Source organism: Pimephales promelas, chromosome 24 (assembly GCF_988280905.1).
Source record: "Pimephales promelas chromosome 24, fPimPro1.hap1.1, whole genome shotgun sequence".
In the NCBI taxonomy this organism is placed as follows: Eukaryota; Metazoa; Chordata; class Actinopteri; order Cypriniformes; family Leuciscidae; genus Pimephales; species Pimephales promelas.
In genome coordinates, this window is record NC_142792.1 from 12,256,571 (window position 1) to 12,271,299 (window position 14,729).

General features: G+C 41.0%; 1 protein-coding gene across 18 annotated transcripts in view; it reads right to left on the reverse strand.

Annotated features, from left to right (window-relative positions):
- Positions 1–14,729, reverse strand: part of nav3 (neuron navigator 3) — a 288,447-nt gene that overhangs the window by 139,318 nt on the left and 134,400 nt on the right. For 14 of the 18 annotated variants that reach the window (XM_089127017.1, XM_089127015.1, XM_089127016.1 and 11 more), the window contains exon 1: positions 5,273–5,772. The exons of the other annotated variants lie outside the window; for them this stretch is intronic. In XM_089127017.1, the coding sequence (XP_088983143.1) occupies positions 5,273–5,548 (276 nt within the window). In that variant the 5' untranslated portion in view covers positions 5,549–5,772. Of the gene's footprint in view, positions 1–5,272; positions 5,773–14,729 lie in introns of those variants that run through there. 18 annotated transcript variants of the gene reach the window in all.

The following is a 14,729-nucleotide window of genomic DNA, read 5'->3' on the forward strand; positions in this document are numbered from 1 at the left end:
TGCGTCAATGCTGTGGGGATGCCCCTGCGTGTGTGTGTCCTAAAGCACGTATGGAATCAGTCAAATGGAGAGATGGAACGTCATAGGCAGGTGACGTCATTGACCAGGAAACTATAAAGCACACCAAAAACACAAGCGCAGAAAGCGCTATATGTGAATTATTGTCTCAAACGGTTTTGTCTGTCCTTAGTTGTCACTGGGCAGGAGTTTTTCACTATTTCAAGTGAAAGCTGATGGAGGTGCTCACTCATGCAGTACCTAAGTTAAGCATTGAATGGCCAGCTGTTAGAATCTAAATTAGATGAAAGATTTTGATTTCCCACACGCAACCTCCATGCTTACCGTTCCTCCCCGACCTCCACAGTGAGGTGTTGAAATCATGGAAGAAGCCGGGTTCCTACCGTATTTTATGTATTCTAACATCTCAGGGGCTAGACTTCATCTCTAGACTAGCCATCTCTCTTCCAAGGCGTCATCATCCTTTAAAGCACAAGCATTACCCTCCAAGCCACTCAAAAATATATCGATCAAAGTCATGCGCTGCTGTCTTTGTGCTCTGGTCATGTGGAAAGAACCTTGGTTCCTGTCCCAGGGACCTGTTCTGGGTCGCGTTTGTGTTTTTTGAGGTGCTTTATAGTTTCCTGGTCGATGACGTCACCCACCTATGACGTTCCGTCTCTCCATTGGACTGATTCCATACGTGCTTCAGGACGCACAGCGTTGATGCAACATCTCGCTCCCTCTTCAGGGAACTAGGTTTACTGTACATGCGTAACCAAGACGTTTTTTTGTTAATGATTTTGGGGTAGATGTTGTATTGGATGTGCAAGTCAATAAAGTCAATAAACACCCATGCAGGGTGCTCTCTTTTACCTGCCCACTTGAATAATAAACAGAATATCACAGTAAACCAGTCCTTGTTCATGGGAGTCAGAATCCGATTTTTTAAATTGCGGCAAACAATAAAGACCTCAATAAATAAACTGAACTGTGTCCCGAGATTATGCCTGATTTTATCTCAATAAACATCATCATCACTCAATCCTTGAGTAGGCGCACTGGGGAAAAACATATGAGCGAATTATTAGATTATGTCGATTTTTACAAGTCTGTTTAGAGAGCTTTTGGAGAGTATGTTTCCATTCGAGTTGAGCTGTATAATGGCTCTGAGCCCCCATCTCCACTTGTCTAAGGGGGAGCATCATCACTTGTCTTCAGTGTCCTGCATTCTTCCAGATAAGGAGTGCAGCACGCCAGACCACCCATGGCTATGACATGCACAGACAGAAGAAACACCCCAATCGCCGAACTCAAGCCTCAGTGTTTCACCATCGACAGCACCTCTGCTGCTGGGAAACGCTGGCACTGTCCCCTTGCACTCTCAACATTCCCCTCCCTTCCCCATCTAACACACTGTGAGCCACCAGTGGCCTGTTTACATTCCCTGACTTCTTAATCTCACACATACACATTTTAAATGGGACAAGTACAGAGCTCTGGGGAACCTTGCTATTGGACCACACTGCTGAACTCAGTAAGAATGAAGAGGATGATATAAACGAGTGTGTATCTGTAACGGGATACCTTGAGATGACAAAAGCCTCAAGACAACTAATGATAATGTGAATATATAATCCATATTTCATCGCTGTAAAAATGTGTGAAATTAAAGAGTTTATTCATCTATATAAAGTTGTCTCTTGTGTCTTTTATTGCATGGATAAAAACAGTTGGAATATTCTTCAAAACATTTTCATTTGTTTTCCAAAAAAGACAGAAAGCATAGGCGCCGATTTACGTTCCTGCCGTTGTGTGCGAGTCATTTAAATTAAGTTACAGTATTCAAAAACAACTTTCTAATTTCTAACACAGAAAAATTAAGTAACCCTTTGGCTACAAGGTGAATTAAGTTGTATGCACATACTTTGAAAATGTAAATGACCAATTTGACATTTGCAGTACATGTAGCTCGCTGACACTTAATAATCAGGGAGTTTTCCCGACTTTAAATAAATAACCATTTACATGATTAAGATGTTTGCATTTGTAAGAAGGTACAGGGAGTTCAGATATAAAAACACTGATTCATAAAGTAACATTTGCATATTGAAATCGGATCGAGCGGTGGCTTCACTTGTTATGACAAGCCCTCGAGCACCCACAGGATCGTATACCCACAGATATTCATATAGCTTTTCAACTATCCCATTAATAATTCTTTATTTTTTTAATTATATGTTATAAGCTACTAAAGAGTTATACAGCAATGGAGAGGTCTGAGTTTAAGGGAGGCTGCTTTTCATTGGACAACAAATGAGTAAATATTGAACCTGCGTTACTGCATCCTGTTGTTGACAATCCAGTTTTGACAGCAAGGAGCATTTGGTGGATTTCACATAACTTTGATATAAAAGACTCATAGAGCACAAGGAAACACATTAAATAAAAATGAAAGATGGCAAAGCAAATGGAAGATTTGCACAGGGCGGAAAACATGTGTCCTTCTGAGAACGGGGTTTTGCTATCATAATTCTACAATGGATGCTAGAACAACCTATCAGACAAACCTCATGCAGTATGGAAGACTATCTCCCCCAGTCCATCTGCATTCAAAGCCAAGCACTCAAAGGAGGATTTACAAAAAGCAGTTTGGGACAATAAATAATGCAATAAATATGAGTAATAAAACATAACAGATGGATTAATCTCAACATTTGTGGATCATTGTTTTGGATTTATATCAACAACTGTTTTATCTGATGATCTAAACACAATAAAAAATATATTTAGTCTGAACAAGAAGAGAATTCACACTTTTAAGTCTTTATGTCCCAATTTCAGTCTTTTATAACAGTGAACAACACCCCGTGGAGTCATTCCATTTTCAAGTCAGTTAAGTAAGTGCTCTTTAACAAATGAAGTTGAATTAGAAAACTGTTCTGATTTCTCATCTACTACTTGTGTATGTGTAAGAGTTCATACAATTAAGTCAAAATTAATAAACATTTTCATATTCTTCCTATTTCCTAGACAGATTTTATTAAAATACCCTGTTGTTTCCTACTTTTTGTTCATATTTTCTCACATATTATCTCTTTTATCAAGTCTGCCACAGACACATTCTCAAACAGTCTTAGTCTCAGGTGTATAAAGTGTACAGTGCAAGCTATAATCAGTTCACCAACCAGAACAACCACATATTTCCTCAATTTGCCATGGGAAACTGCACTGAGAACTCTGTGGAGAAAGTGGCTAGAAGGATACTTGCACAACCATCATTTTTTTACAGACTCTAACACTGTCATGAGATGAGGCCCTTGCATACTGTAAACTATGCAGACTCCCTTGGATGACTGCTCTTAAGGTGTCCAAATGAGCTTCTACAGAACGCTCGCCATCTGTTCTCACATTAACTGTTAAGTTGTTCCACGGGTTTACTTTAAATCTTGCTCTGTGGAGCTCCTGTTTGTTTGGAAACTTGATAAATAGCACAAGCAGATCACAACACCGCCAGCTGCGCGGTAGACTGATGTCCTCTTTTGCAAAGTTTGACATGGGTTTGCTGTCCCGACACATGATTCAAATCAAACTGCAGCCGCATAGAGACTGTCTCAACACCAAACAAGGTGAATGTGCTGCCCTCTGTGGGAACGACTACAAACATGTCCAAACAGGCATGTGGGTATAAACAAATCCACCTGTCCTGAATGCACTGACATGCCACTACATTATGATCTTAGACAACTTCACTAGCCCCATCAGGAGAACGCAAGTACTGCCTAAGGCTCTTCAGCCCTTTCAAAGAGAGCAGCGAGACCTGAGTGGACAAGCCCACATTAGTCTTAATAGTTCCCTTGTGGCCAGTCAGGAAGGGACAGGTGGGACATTTCTTTAGAAACATTTTCCTATCTCCTTAAAGTCAGTGACATTCCTTAATAATTTTGTGAAATAGTGCTTGCTCAGTTGAGTTTTATGATTAGTCTTAACATTCCTGCTGCATTTTTATCAGCAAACTAAAGTGAGGAGACAAGGCTGGTGATTTTTTATTTATTTTTTTCGCACTAAAGAGCATGACACTTGAGTGTGTCATGAAGCACGGAGTTAATAATAAAACACACATCCCCTTTTTCTTGGCCCCACTGCCCTCCAGCAACCCCGAACATGCACCAGAAACCCTGAGCAGTCAACCACGACCCTGCTTTGAAGTTAGCACGCACTTCCTGCGAGTTACAAGAAAAACGCAGCCTTTAAGGATCTGAAAAGGGAGAAGGTAAATCTAAGGAGTTCACAATTGAGACAATGGTCAAGATGAGCTTAATAAACAGGAAAGTCTTTCTGTTACCAAAAGTTTACTTTTTCCAATTATGAGAGGCGGGACTAGCAAAACCTCAAATGAATCTGCTTGGCGGGGATTTTGAAAAACTCTCACATCCTTCACAGTGCCCCGCCTTCCTTCTGTCTCTGCTTCGGTTTCCAGCCAAATGTATGAAAATTGCTTTCAGAAATATTGGCATGCTTCTCTTTAGAATGGGTAAGAGTTCATGGGAATCCTTACATGTCTATCATTTGCGAGCAATTTGATCTTTGCCTTTTTAATATCACGAAGCCTGAGAAAAGAGCAGTACAGCCAGGGGAAAACACCAGCCATATATCTGTAATGGAGCCCCACGCGTGGGGGATAGGGAGTTAGTGTGCTGCCCCGCTCTGTTTCACACAAGAGTTTCTCAGGTGTCCGAGTCTCCCCCGCAAAACACCCCCTAAATCTGCCCCCATGCTTCATTTCACAGATAGAGATCTTAATAGCCCCTTAGCACAACTACAACAGCTCGTTCGTAAACTGGAAGTATCAGGCGCATGATTTTTCCTTTAGATATTAAAGGGATAGTTCAGGCAAAATGAAAATGTTGTCATCATTTCTTAACCTTTCAAAAGTTGTCTGACTTTTTCATTTCTGGGTGACTATGCATTTTAATATATAAAATAACCAAACCATATAATTAATTCAATTTCTTTATGTAAAGCATCCAAATTCATCCATATGCAAGATTGCATAATATGTAGAATAAAAATGTCTAGGTCTACGGCACCTGCTAAAATGATGCAAAAGTCTGCCAGGCATCTATTTCCAAACACGCATTGAATTATAATTCCAAATCAATCAAACAAGAACTGTAACCAGCTCTCTCAAAGAGCAACACCTGTAGAGTGAACCAGTACCTGGTCTAACATGGTCCACATGCCTGGATTACATGTCATCATCTGTCTCACTGACCTTGCATATCTTGCTCTCTTCTGCCTGTCTGCTGCTACGTGCCAAAGTTGCGGCTGGAGCTGGGACCGAGGTTGACCTCCTATCATGGATCTCCGTCTTGAATGACAGCTGACAGGAGAGCATAGAAGATTCTGTGACCCTGAGCTCCGAGCTCCTGGGTGCCAGTCCATGTGCCATGCTGCTTCTCCCTGGGATCAGGATGGGCAGTGCAGTGTGGATGGGTTTGGACCCCACAGCCGGCTGCCGGAGCTTCGATGCAACGCCAACTACTGGCATAGTCCCTCAGAGTGCAAGTCGAACAGAGAAATAAGGAGGGGAAAAAAAGTTGAGGAGTTGTCTCTCGTGGTTTTCTCACACAAGGGAGAGAGAAAGAGAAAGAGAGAGAGACAAGAGCCCTATGTCTACTCTTGATATCTGGCAGGGGCTATAAGAGGTGGGAGGGGGGCGTATGGTCTCTTAAAGAGTGCTGCTAGCGGGTGAGAGCGTGGACACGCTCATTCTGTTGCCGACAGCGTGTGCTGCTCTCAGTAACTGAGAAGGCTCCTCCACTACACATTCTCCCCTCCTCCTCCTCTCTCTCTTCCACTCCTCCTCTTCCCTTACTGACAAAGCGCCACTACAAACCAAACAGCTCTCGGGGGCGTGAACTTCCCGGGAAGGTAACCACCACTCTGCTCTTCTCACTGCCTGATTACCCAGATCGGACTGTGTGTGACTATGTACATACACACACCGACTGATCTAACTCACTGGTTCCTCCTCTGTCATTCGAAGAACATTCCACAGCAGAGCGTCACACTCCGACTGCAACTGTCAAAACAGTCTCTTCGTAACCCAGCTCAAAACGGTGGACATAGACACCTCACACTGGCTGCAGCTGGAACAACTGAATGCTGTGATGAAAGAATGAGTGCAAAAAGAACACTCGAAAGACAGTGGAAACATTTGGGGTTGTTTGGAGTAAAAGTAAGTCTGTATATATGTGACAGCCAACACAAACAGATGTTAGAAAAGGTCTACTCTCTTTTATCCCGGAAACAATCCACAATTAAGTTGTTTGTCTAGTTCCCTGGATTTAGCTGCCAAACTCCAATTCACTGTCTCTCTCTTTCTTTTTTTGTGCTGTCAACTTTACTTTCACTCTCATCTCATCTATTATCCCCACCCAGTTTATAGAAATAGTTGGTAAAGGGTCAAAAAGACAGGAAGGCTTGGAGACAGTGTACTGCGTGTTAGACTTTTTGCGTAGCATTTAGTAACGGGTGGAGAGAAGAACATGACAGCAATGGTGACAGCACTGACTTTTAATTCACATCAAACAAATAATCAGGGAAATTTCTTGAGTTTAGCCCAGGAGATACGATTCATTTCCCACTAATCATTGCCCATGATCACTAAACAGTCTGTCGTTTTGTACCTGGCAAAGCGCCTGTATACATGAATTTTCAACTGTGGTGTGAAACTGAGCAGCCCTTGATGTATTAAAGACTTTATTAAGTGGGCAAAATATGACATGTACCATGGTTTTTAACAGCTGTTAGCCTGGTGTGAGACTTAAAAGAGAGTGAAAGTTTTATATGGAAAGAGCCCATCTGGTTCAGTTTAAAAGCAGGGATGTGTGGAGGAACAGCAAGGATTTCCACCACATCGGAACACTTTAACACAGCAACGTCCAATTCCTAAGCCTATCCTGAGCACCTACAGTTTATTTAATACTTCATGGGATTGACTCAATGCTCACACAACTAAGCCTATATTCTTGTCTGTTTGGTATATTTAGAAACAAGTGCATTTAATGAGATGGCTCCTTCATTAACGACATACTTTACTGTGCAATCCACCAACTATACATTCAATGTGAGAAAATTATATAGAATTATATATCAGGGAAAAAAAATGCTTTGATTTCCTCTCCAGGATTCCAGGTGCTCAGTGTCTCACACGTAACTGAACGCTCCAGGCAGAATTCAGATAAAAAAAAATAAAACAAAAAAAAACATTTCCACGTATTTAAGCCCAAATTTAATTTTCATGTCTCCCTCACAGAGTTCATCAAATCTGCTCTGGCGAAGCACTGCTGAACGATGGGCTTCCAGTTACCTGTTTTCCGAGTGCACTGCGGTAAATTTTGCCGCTAACCGTCTTAGAAAAGCCAAAGTCAACAGAAGCACAGCAACCTCCGGGTTCAATTCCATCGGAGCTTGGTGGGTCATGGCTAGTGTGCTCTTTAGCCATCTGACTGCTTTCCTCCACATGAGGGCCCAGTATACTCTTAGTGGGCTGGTTAAACGGGGACAAAGATCATAAAACATGATGAGGATGTTGATGGGAATGACAGCAACATTGTTGTTGATGCCGCAGGGTGATGATGGTAATGATAGAGTTCACTTCCTCAGGCTTGTCTAGTGAGGCACAGTTGACAACTGTTGGCCTGTACCTCAGAAGTGCTATAATTCCAACAACAAACAATGTGTCTTTTAAGATCGGGCAATACTCCTTGGTAGAGGCCTGATAAGAGCTACATTTACAGCCTCAATCTTTATTTCTGAATGTGGGCTCAGCAGAGTTGCTCCATTCTAGGTGGCCTCCAAAGCCACAGTGGAGTATCTTGTGGCAGGGAAAAAGGGCATTCCAACAGAACTGGGGAAAAGAGTGGGCTGAGGGAGAAACCTCAAGAAATTTGGGTTGGGGGAGAATTATGGAAGACCCAAAAGCCACAGCCCAAGAAAGGAAATAGGAACTCTGCATCTCAAGACTCAATCCTCCTGGCCAAACATCATAACATGTGATTAAGTCAACTTGCTGCTTTTCACGAAAGAGCCTGGATTGAAATCTGCAGCTATGTTTGCTGAGATACTCTCTTTTCTCTGTGACTGATAAAAGCAAGGGTTCGGCATTAATGAACCAGCTGACGAGCTCCTGGTGACCACGTCCACCCATGACTCTAAATGTTGTGTTTCTCCAAAAACAAATCCCACCGGTTACAGAAAAAAGAATACCAGGCAGAACCAAAGAAGTGGTTCCTGATTATATGGAACATCCATGCATGGAACCTGACGTCAGAGAGTGGCCTGCACTCCCTGTGAAAACAAGCAGGGGCAAAGAGATGGGCAGTATGAAAGACTGAAAAAGAGGAACGAGAGATGGGTTGACCCTCTTACATCCCCTCTGGACCCTCCCCTGTCTATACAAATCCCTTGAGAGACAGATAGTCACGCACCTGGTCCCCACCACAAGCATATGCTTATCTCAGCTCTGCAAATAGGATGGCATGGAAAAGAAAACACACACACACTGGGTGCTGGAGTCATGGATTCCTACTCCCCAGTCAACCTTTGACGACCTCCATGGGCTCTCACTCTATGCCTGATGGGCTACAGGCTTGAGAGATAAGCTTTATGTGGCACGATGATGGTATTCATTTTTCATCATTAGCATCAGAAGAGTGCTTTTCAAGGTTCTCCTACCATGCTAATCCTTGCAAAGACTTCTAGTCTGGAGTGAATCAGAGATTATCAGGACATGGCATGGTTGGAGGTGATGGAAGAACTTCCATTCGATTTATTAGTCATCGTGTCTTTTTCAAATTGAAGTCTTGAGGCCACCATGATGGAGATGAGTAGTGAAACAGATTGAAACAATTCATTTTTGTGGGAGCAATTGTGCTCCGTTTCAGATTCAAAGGGGTCGGAACAAATGGAATGTGAACTATCCTTTTTCAAACAGCAAAACTTATAAACACACATTTAGCAAAAACGTCAAAGAAATTCCAGATGCCCCGGAGAACATGTTTGGAACGGGTGGCTTGGCTACATCCCAAAAAAGAGTGGGTGGAAACAACACTACATTGAAATAAAGCCGCATCCTAATCCCAGCAGGAAATCTTCTACTTTCCCCCCAAAACAGTGCTGCCACTTTCCTACTTAGTGGTCAACTTCAATAACAATTAAACCTCATAACTTACTAAATAATCAGGCACAAGTGTCAATGACACTATATATATATATATATATATATATATATATATATATACGTATGAGTATATGTATCAAAGCATTCCTAAGAAAAAAATATAAAAGATTGTACCAAACTACTGTGGTGCAATTATTCCAAAAATGTCATTCTTTTAAGAAGGCGTTTCCCCCCTTCATTTTGATTAAAAAAATTGTATCAGCCTGATTTTTCTTTTTCTTTTATTTGCCATTAAATGACTGAAAACATGATCATCATAGATGATACCTACAATGACCTGTTTTCAGGTTATTATAGGTATAAATTGCATTTTAATATTATCTTTATATTTATTTATTTTATATTGGGGGGGGTCACATAATTGAGCTACAAATTTAAAGAAAATCCTATTCCGGATGCCATATAAAACAGTACTAATCATACAGACACACTCTGATACTGCACTATTTTCTGTACAATATTTTTAGATATTAACTATGGTCTTCCCTCATGTTTTGCTCACTCCATCACTTTCTTTATTTTTGGTGCAAGATTTGGTCTCTTTTTAAACATGTTGCAGCTGGTTTTGATTGAACTCAAGCAGGGAATCAATGCACACTTACCAACCAAAAAAATAAGCAAGAGGCAGGGATGTACAGTAAGTATAACTGTGTCTATTGTGGCCTAAAAATAACATGAAAGGGAGGTCAGCCATCAGTCTGAACCAGAGGAAGAGGCCACCACAACACTGGGCTCAGTACCAACTAAATATCCCAGCAGAATAATACTAACATGGACAAGCACAATAGTAGATCAATGAACACTCAGCTGCCCAGGAGTCAGCAGCTATGTAGCCAAGGTTAGAATAACAACACAGACAAACTGTTAAGGTCCAGTCCACTGCAAAACTGACAGGAATTATTGGGTCCAAAAATGTGCATGCCAGACATTGTGGAAATTAGATTCCCACACACTCACACACATGTGTTGTGTTTTCATGTTTTATGGGGACTTTCCATAAAAATAATGATTTTTATAATGTACAACTGTATTTCTATCCCATTACACCCACACTACCCCTAAACTTATACATAACACGCAACTTTCTGCATTTTTACATTTTCAAAAAAATCACTTAGTATGACTTATAAGCTGTTTTCCTAATGGGGACCAAAACATGTCCCCACACGGAGAAGGATTTTGGATATTGCAACTTTGTGGGGACATTTTGGCTCTATAATGCAGGGTTTACCAGGCCACACACATACAAACACACACAAATCACAAGTGCATTATTGATTACAATATTTAATATTCATTATCATAACCATTATTCACACAGCAGCTTCAACTTCTTATTTTTTTTTAGAAATAAACATTACTTACATTAAGCTGGGCAGGTCTAATCAAAGCTACATAACTGAACAATACAAGTCCAATGAACATTCAGAGAGACCTAACCAGACCAGGTTTCTAAATAGTTTGTTTGAGGCTCAAGATCAAACCCTAACAGATTACACACACACACAGCTGGCTCATCAGTGAGTAGTCTTTTCACATCAACACTAACACACCAGCCTGCATTCCAAGGTGGCTTATCCTGGCACTAGTTGCCTTTAACAAACAGCATGGAATCACGGCCATCCAATGCCTTACAGGGTAAAAGCATTCACCAAAGCCAAGGATGGCTTGAATAAAAGCAGCCAACCCTAACCTCATATAGCAATAAAAAGGTGAGTCTTTAAGTATATTTTATATCTCTTTTTAAAATGTAAAATAAAATAATAAAAAAACAAGTTCATTTCAGACTATAACGCCAAGGAGTCAGAACAAGATGTCATTTACATATACACATTTTAGTTAAAGTTGTGAAAAAAATTTTAATTTAAAAAAGTTTGTAAAAGTATAGCAACTTGATGCAAGAAACTTCATTAATGAGTGGTAAAGGGATAAAAGTTACAAAACAAGTGGCCCCTGAAACATGGCATCTCTATAAAATGTTGATGCCTCCAAGTTGTGTTTATGGCACAATCTATCCCTATGTAAACAGGTCTGTTGTATCTGTTCTTATTTTAAACATCTTTATTACTAGAATGGCCCTCCTCTCCCCCAGCTTCATTATAGTGTTTGCCGTGGATATCAGCATGTGCGTCTTGTAAATAGCACTCAGTCCCACAGTTTCTCCATGTGATAAACATACAGCGCTGTCACCTGTGGCTGCATCTCCTACTCATTACAGATCGCTCATAACACTGGAGCAGGGCTCCTAGAGAGAGAGAATCTGATTAAAGCCTGCGCTCCTGTGGTACTCCACTATCAGTTCCTTGCGCAGGCCTCAGCTCAGCAGCTCCAGATGTGGAGACACTAGGTCATTACTGGAGGCCTCCCATGTGGTGTGCGCTAACTCTCTTCCAGCTCATTACTCCAAACACTCACTGCATACGCTGTGTTGTTTGGCTCGTCTGGAGGCTTAATCTTGATGAGTTTGCGGTTTTTGAGCCCAGTCTGCACACACTGACCGCTTCAGGACTCAGACGGCACACCCTCAGAAATTTTATGAACCGTGTGATGTGCATATGTTTGATGCTGGTTTTTCTGACAGGCTTCTTAACTAACTTTACCATCAAGTTTAGCCATAATGTACATGCTGGTTGACCATCTGTAGCAGCTAAAATCTTGCTGGTGAACAGCATGGCTTAAGGTTTTAGAACTATACTACTAGCTAACATCATAAACCATGTGTGGCATCAAATCTTTGAAATATCCAAAGTTTTGTTTGAGACACTTATCTTCTCTTATCTTGAAATACTTCATCATACTCTGTTTATATCCCGTTTCAGAATACTGGTGTACAGAATACAGAATGCTGGTTACCAGCATACTGTGCATCCTTATTTTACATAGTATTAATTTTTATTTAACTACTTTTAAATATTTCAATAGTTGTATAACATTTTTATAATATTATTTGGCCAATCAGGGGCCAATCCCCATTTTTATGATTTATTTAAACGTGTGTACAAAGAAAAAAAAAATAGCGGAAATTTATTGGTTATAATTGTCTACAACATAAAAATAATTTTCGGCTCATCAGTATCATAATTTCAGTGCTTGTGCATCTGTCTAAATACAGGCAGTTTGTGGACAGAATTTGCAGCCTTCCTAAGAGGGATGGGAAAAAAGGAGTTTTTCCCATGTGACAAACATATCATGCAACTTCCTGTTTGTCTTCAACTAGTTCGGGAAGCTGTTTACCTGCAGCGCAACAGGATCATTCATCGTACAATCATAACCCCCAAAAGCTGTGATACAAACGTTCTCAGGTTGGCAGCATCAGAAAACAATTGCATACAACATGAGCATGGCTGTGTATAATCCATGTAAATACCCCTATATGGGATGGAAGCGCTGACATTTAACTGCAGAGTAAATAATTCCTCTTCACTCTATCCCTCATTAACAGATAGGTGTTGTTAAATGGGGGTTAGAGGTTTTGGAGTCATCCCTTTGGGCTATGTATGTTAGCATGCTAAAAGCTTAATGGGGCTTTGCCCACACAACTCGCACAGATCAGAGCCTTGCGTGTGCTTGAGTGAAGCACGGCTCTTTCATCTGCAGCAGTATGTTTACCATGGGCCTCTGCTCTGTGTTATCATCAGCTATGAGAGTCTCAATCCACGCCTTCCACTAAAAACTTAAAATGCCCAAGTGGCCGTGATGCAAGAAGAAAGGCCCCACTAATGGATTCTGAATCATTAGCTACGTAATACTGTATTTACATCAGATGCATTATGCTCTATTACTAATCACCCACGGACACAGTTCACTGCTTTGAAGAAATCTTCACCACTAAAGCTATTCAAACATCAGATTCACAAAGATTAGGGAAAGACATTTTAGCTTGACATAGGCCCCGTCCACACTACTGCGTTTTCGTTTAAAAATGGATAATTAAAACGAATAAGATCTCCTCCACACCAGCGTTTTATCTGCGTATTAGAATTGATCTCCGTCCACATTAAAACGACTGAAAACGTGGATCACGTGACCATTCACCAACACTTGGCATGCGCGTGCCGGTGTAAACAGTGGTTGACGAATCAGGGAAGGACACGTCACACCTCTGCGTCATCGTTTTTGTCTCGTCTTCACTAAAACGCCCTCTGGAGATTCAAAACGCAAAACGGAGCTGCAACGTTTCTAAACTTCTCCGTTTTAGGTCTTCGTTTTTTTTTCCGTTTTAGTGTGGACGGAAGGTGCAAAAATGTAGCAAAAGGTCTCAGTTTTTAAACGAAAACGCAGTAGTGTCGACGGGGCCTTAGCTTTTGCTTGATATTACAAGAGTTGGGCAAAAATCAGAATTGAAGTACTGGCTTTCTTTCAGTTCATGAGTGTGAATTGACCATCAAAGAGTTAAAAGAAAAAAAAATGGATGCAAAGAGGTGCATTCTGGGAATTCTACCTGTGAGGGAAACTTTTAAAACTTTCAAACCAGGCTTTGCGAAGCCAACGTTCCTATTCCAGCTAAACATTAGTTACATACATTTTCAATTGTTTTTGAAAGCGTGCTGCATACTGCTACCAGCAACACTGGTAAACAAAATTTGTTTAAATGCTGAGTCGCAGTTCATTGGATGCTGATGCAGCAACCAATCAGCTGTGTCACGTAGATAATGATGTGATTGCAACCAAATGAGTCAAAGACATATCAGCCTTGCCCCATCTAGACTTTAATTCCAGAACTAGGTAAATATTCATATCTCATTTTATTTCATCTTTATTTTAATTTAGAAATAAAATACACAGGAATATGTAAATGATAATCAATATCCTCTACAATTTACTAATCTCATAGCCAATAACATCTGGCTTCTGCTTGCCAAATGCCATGAATCTAATAGTTTAAGCAGAGAATTTCAGAGCCTGTTTGCTTAACTCTTGGAACCGTGTGGCCTCCAGGACATGATTACATGAGATGCTATGTTTTCTAACACTGGATGTATTGTGTTTGGCCAGGAAGCAGGTCCGGCCTCTGGAACAGCGTCCAGCAATGTGTTAGGTTTGGCACGACAATTCCACCTCCGTCAACATATTCAGATTGTCTTGAGTTCCCACTCCCATTCTCCCCTTACACATGTACTTGTTCACTTGAACAAACTCTTTTGGCTGGGCTACCCCCAAACTCACGGGCGAGATTAACAGGATGTAAACTGTTGTGACAATCTTAACAGACCTTGACTTGCCTCCAAAAGGCAATAACAACACGGTGTTTTGGATTAAGGTAATTAACCAAAGTCTGCTTAAAAGTGTCAAACAGATAAACCCATTAGAAGCAATATTTCCTATAGCACCCAGTTTTGAGAACATGCCCACCATGTTGCTGTTGTCACAGGGCCCCCCGTAACTGTTTCTAAGATGGATTCGTATGGCCAAGCTGTGGCCTGAGAGTCTCTGAGTTAAATTTCAGGGACCATGTGGCTAAGTAGTGTGGTGCTGAGAGGTGAAA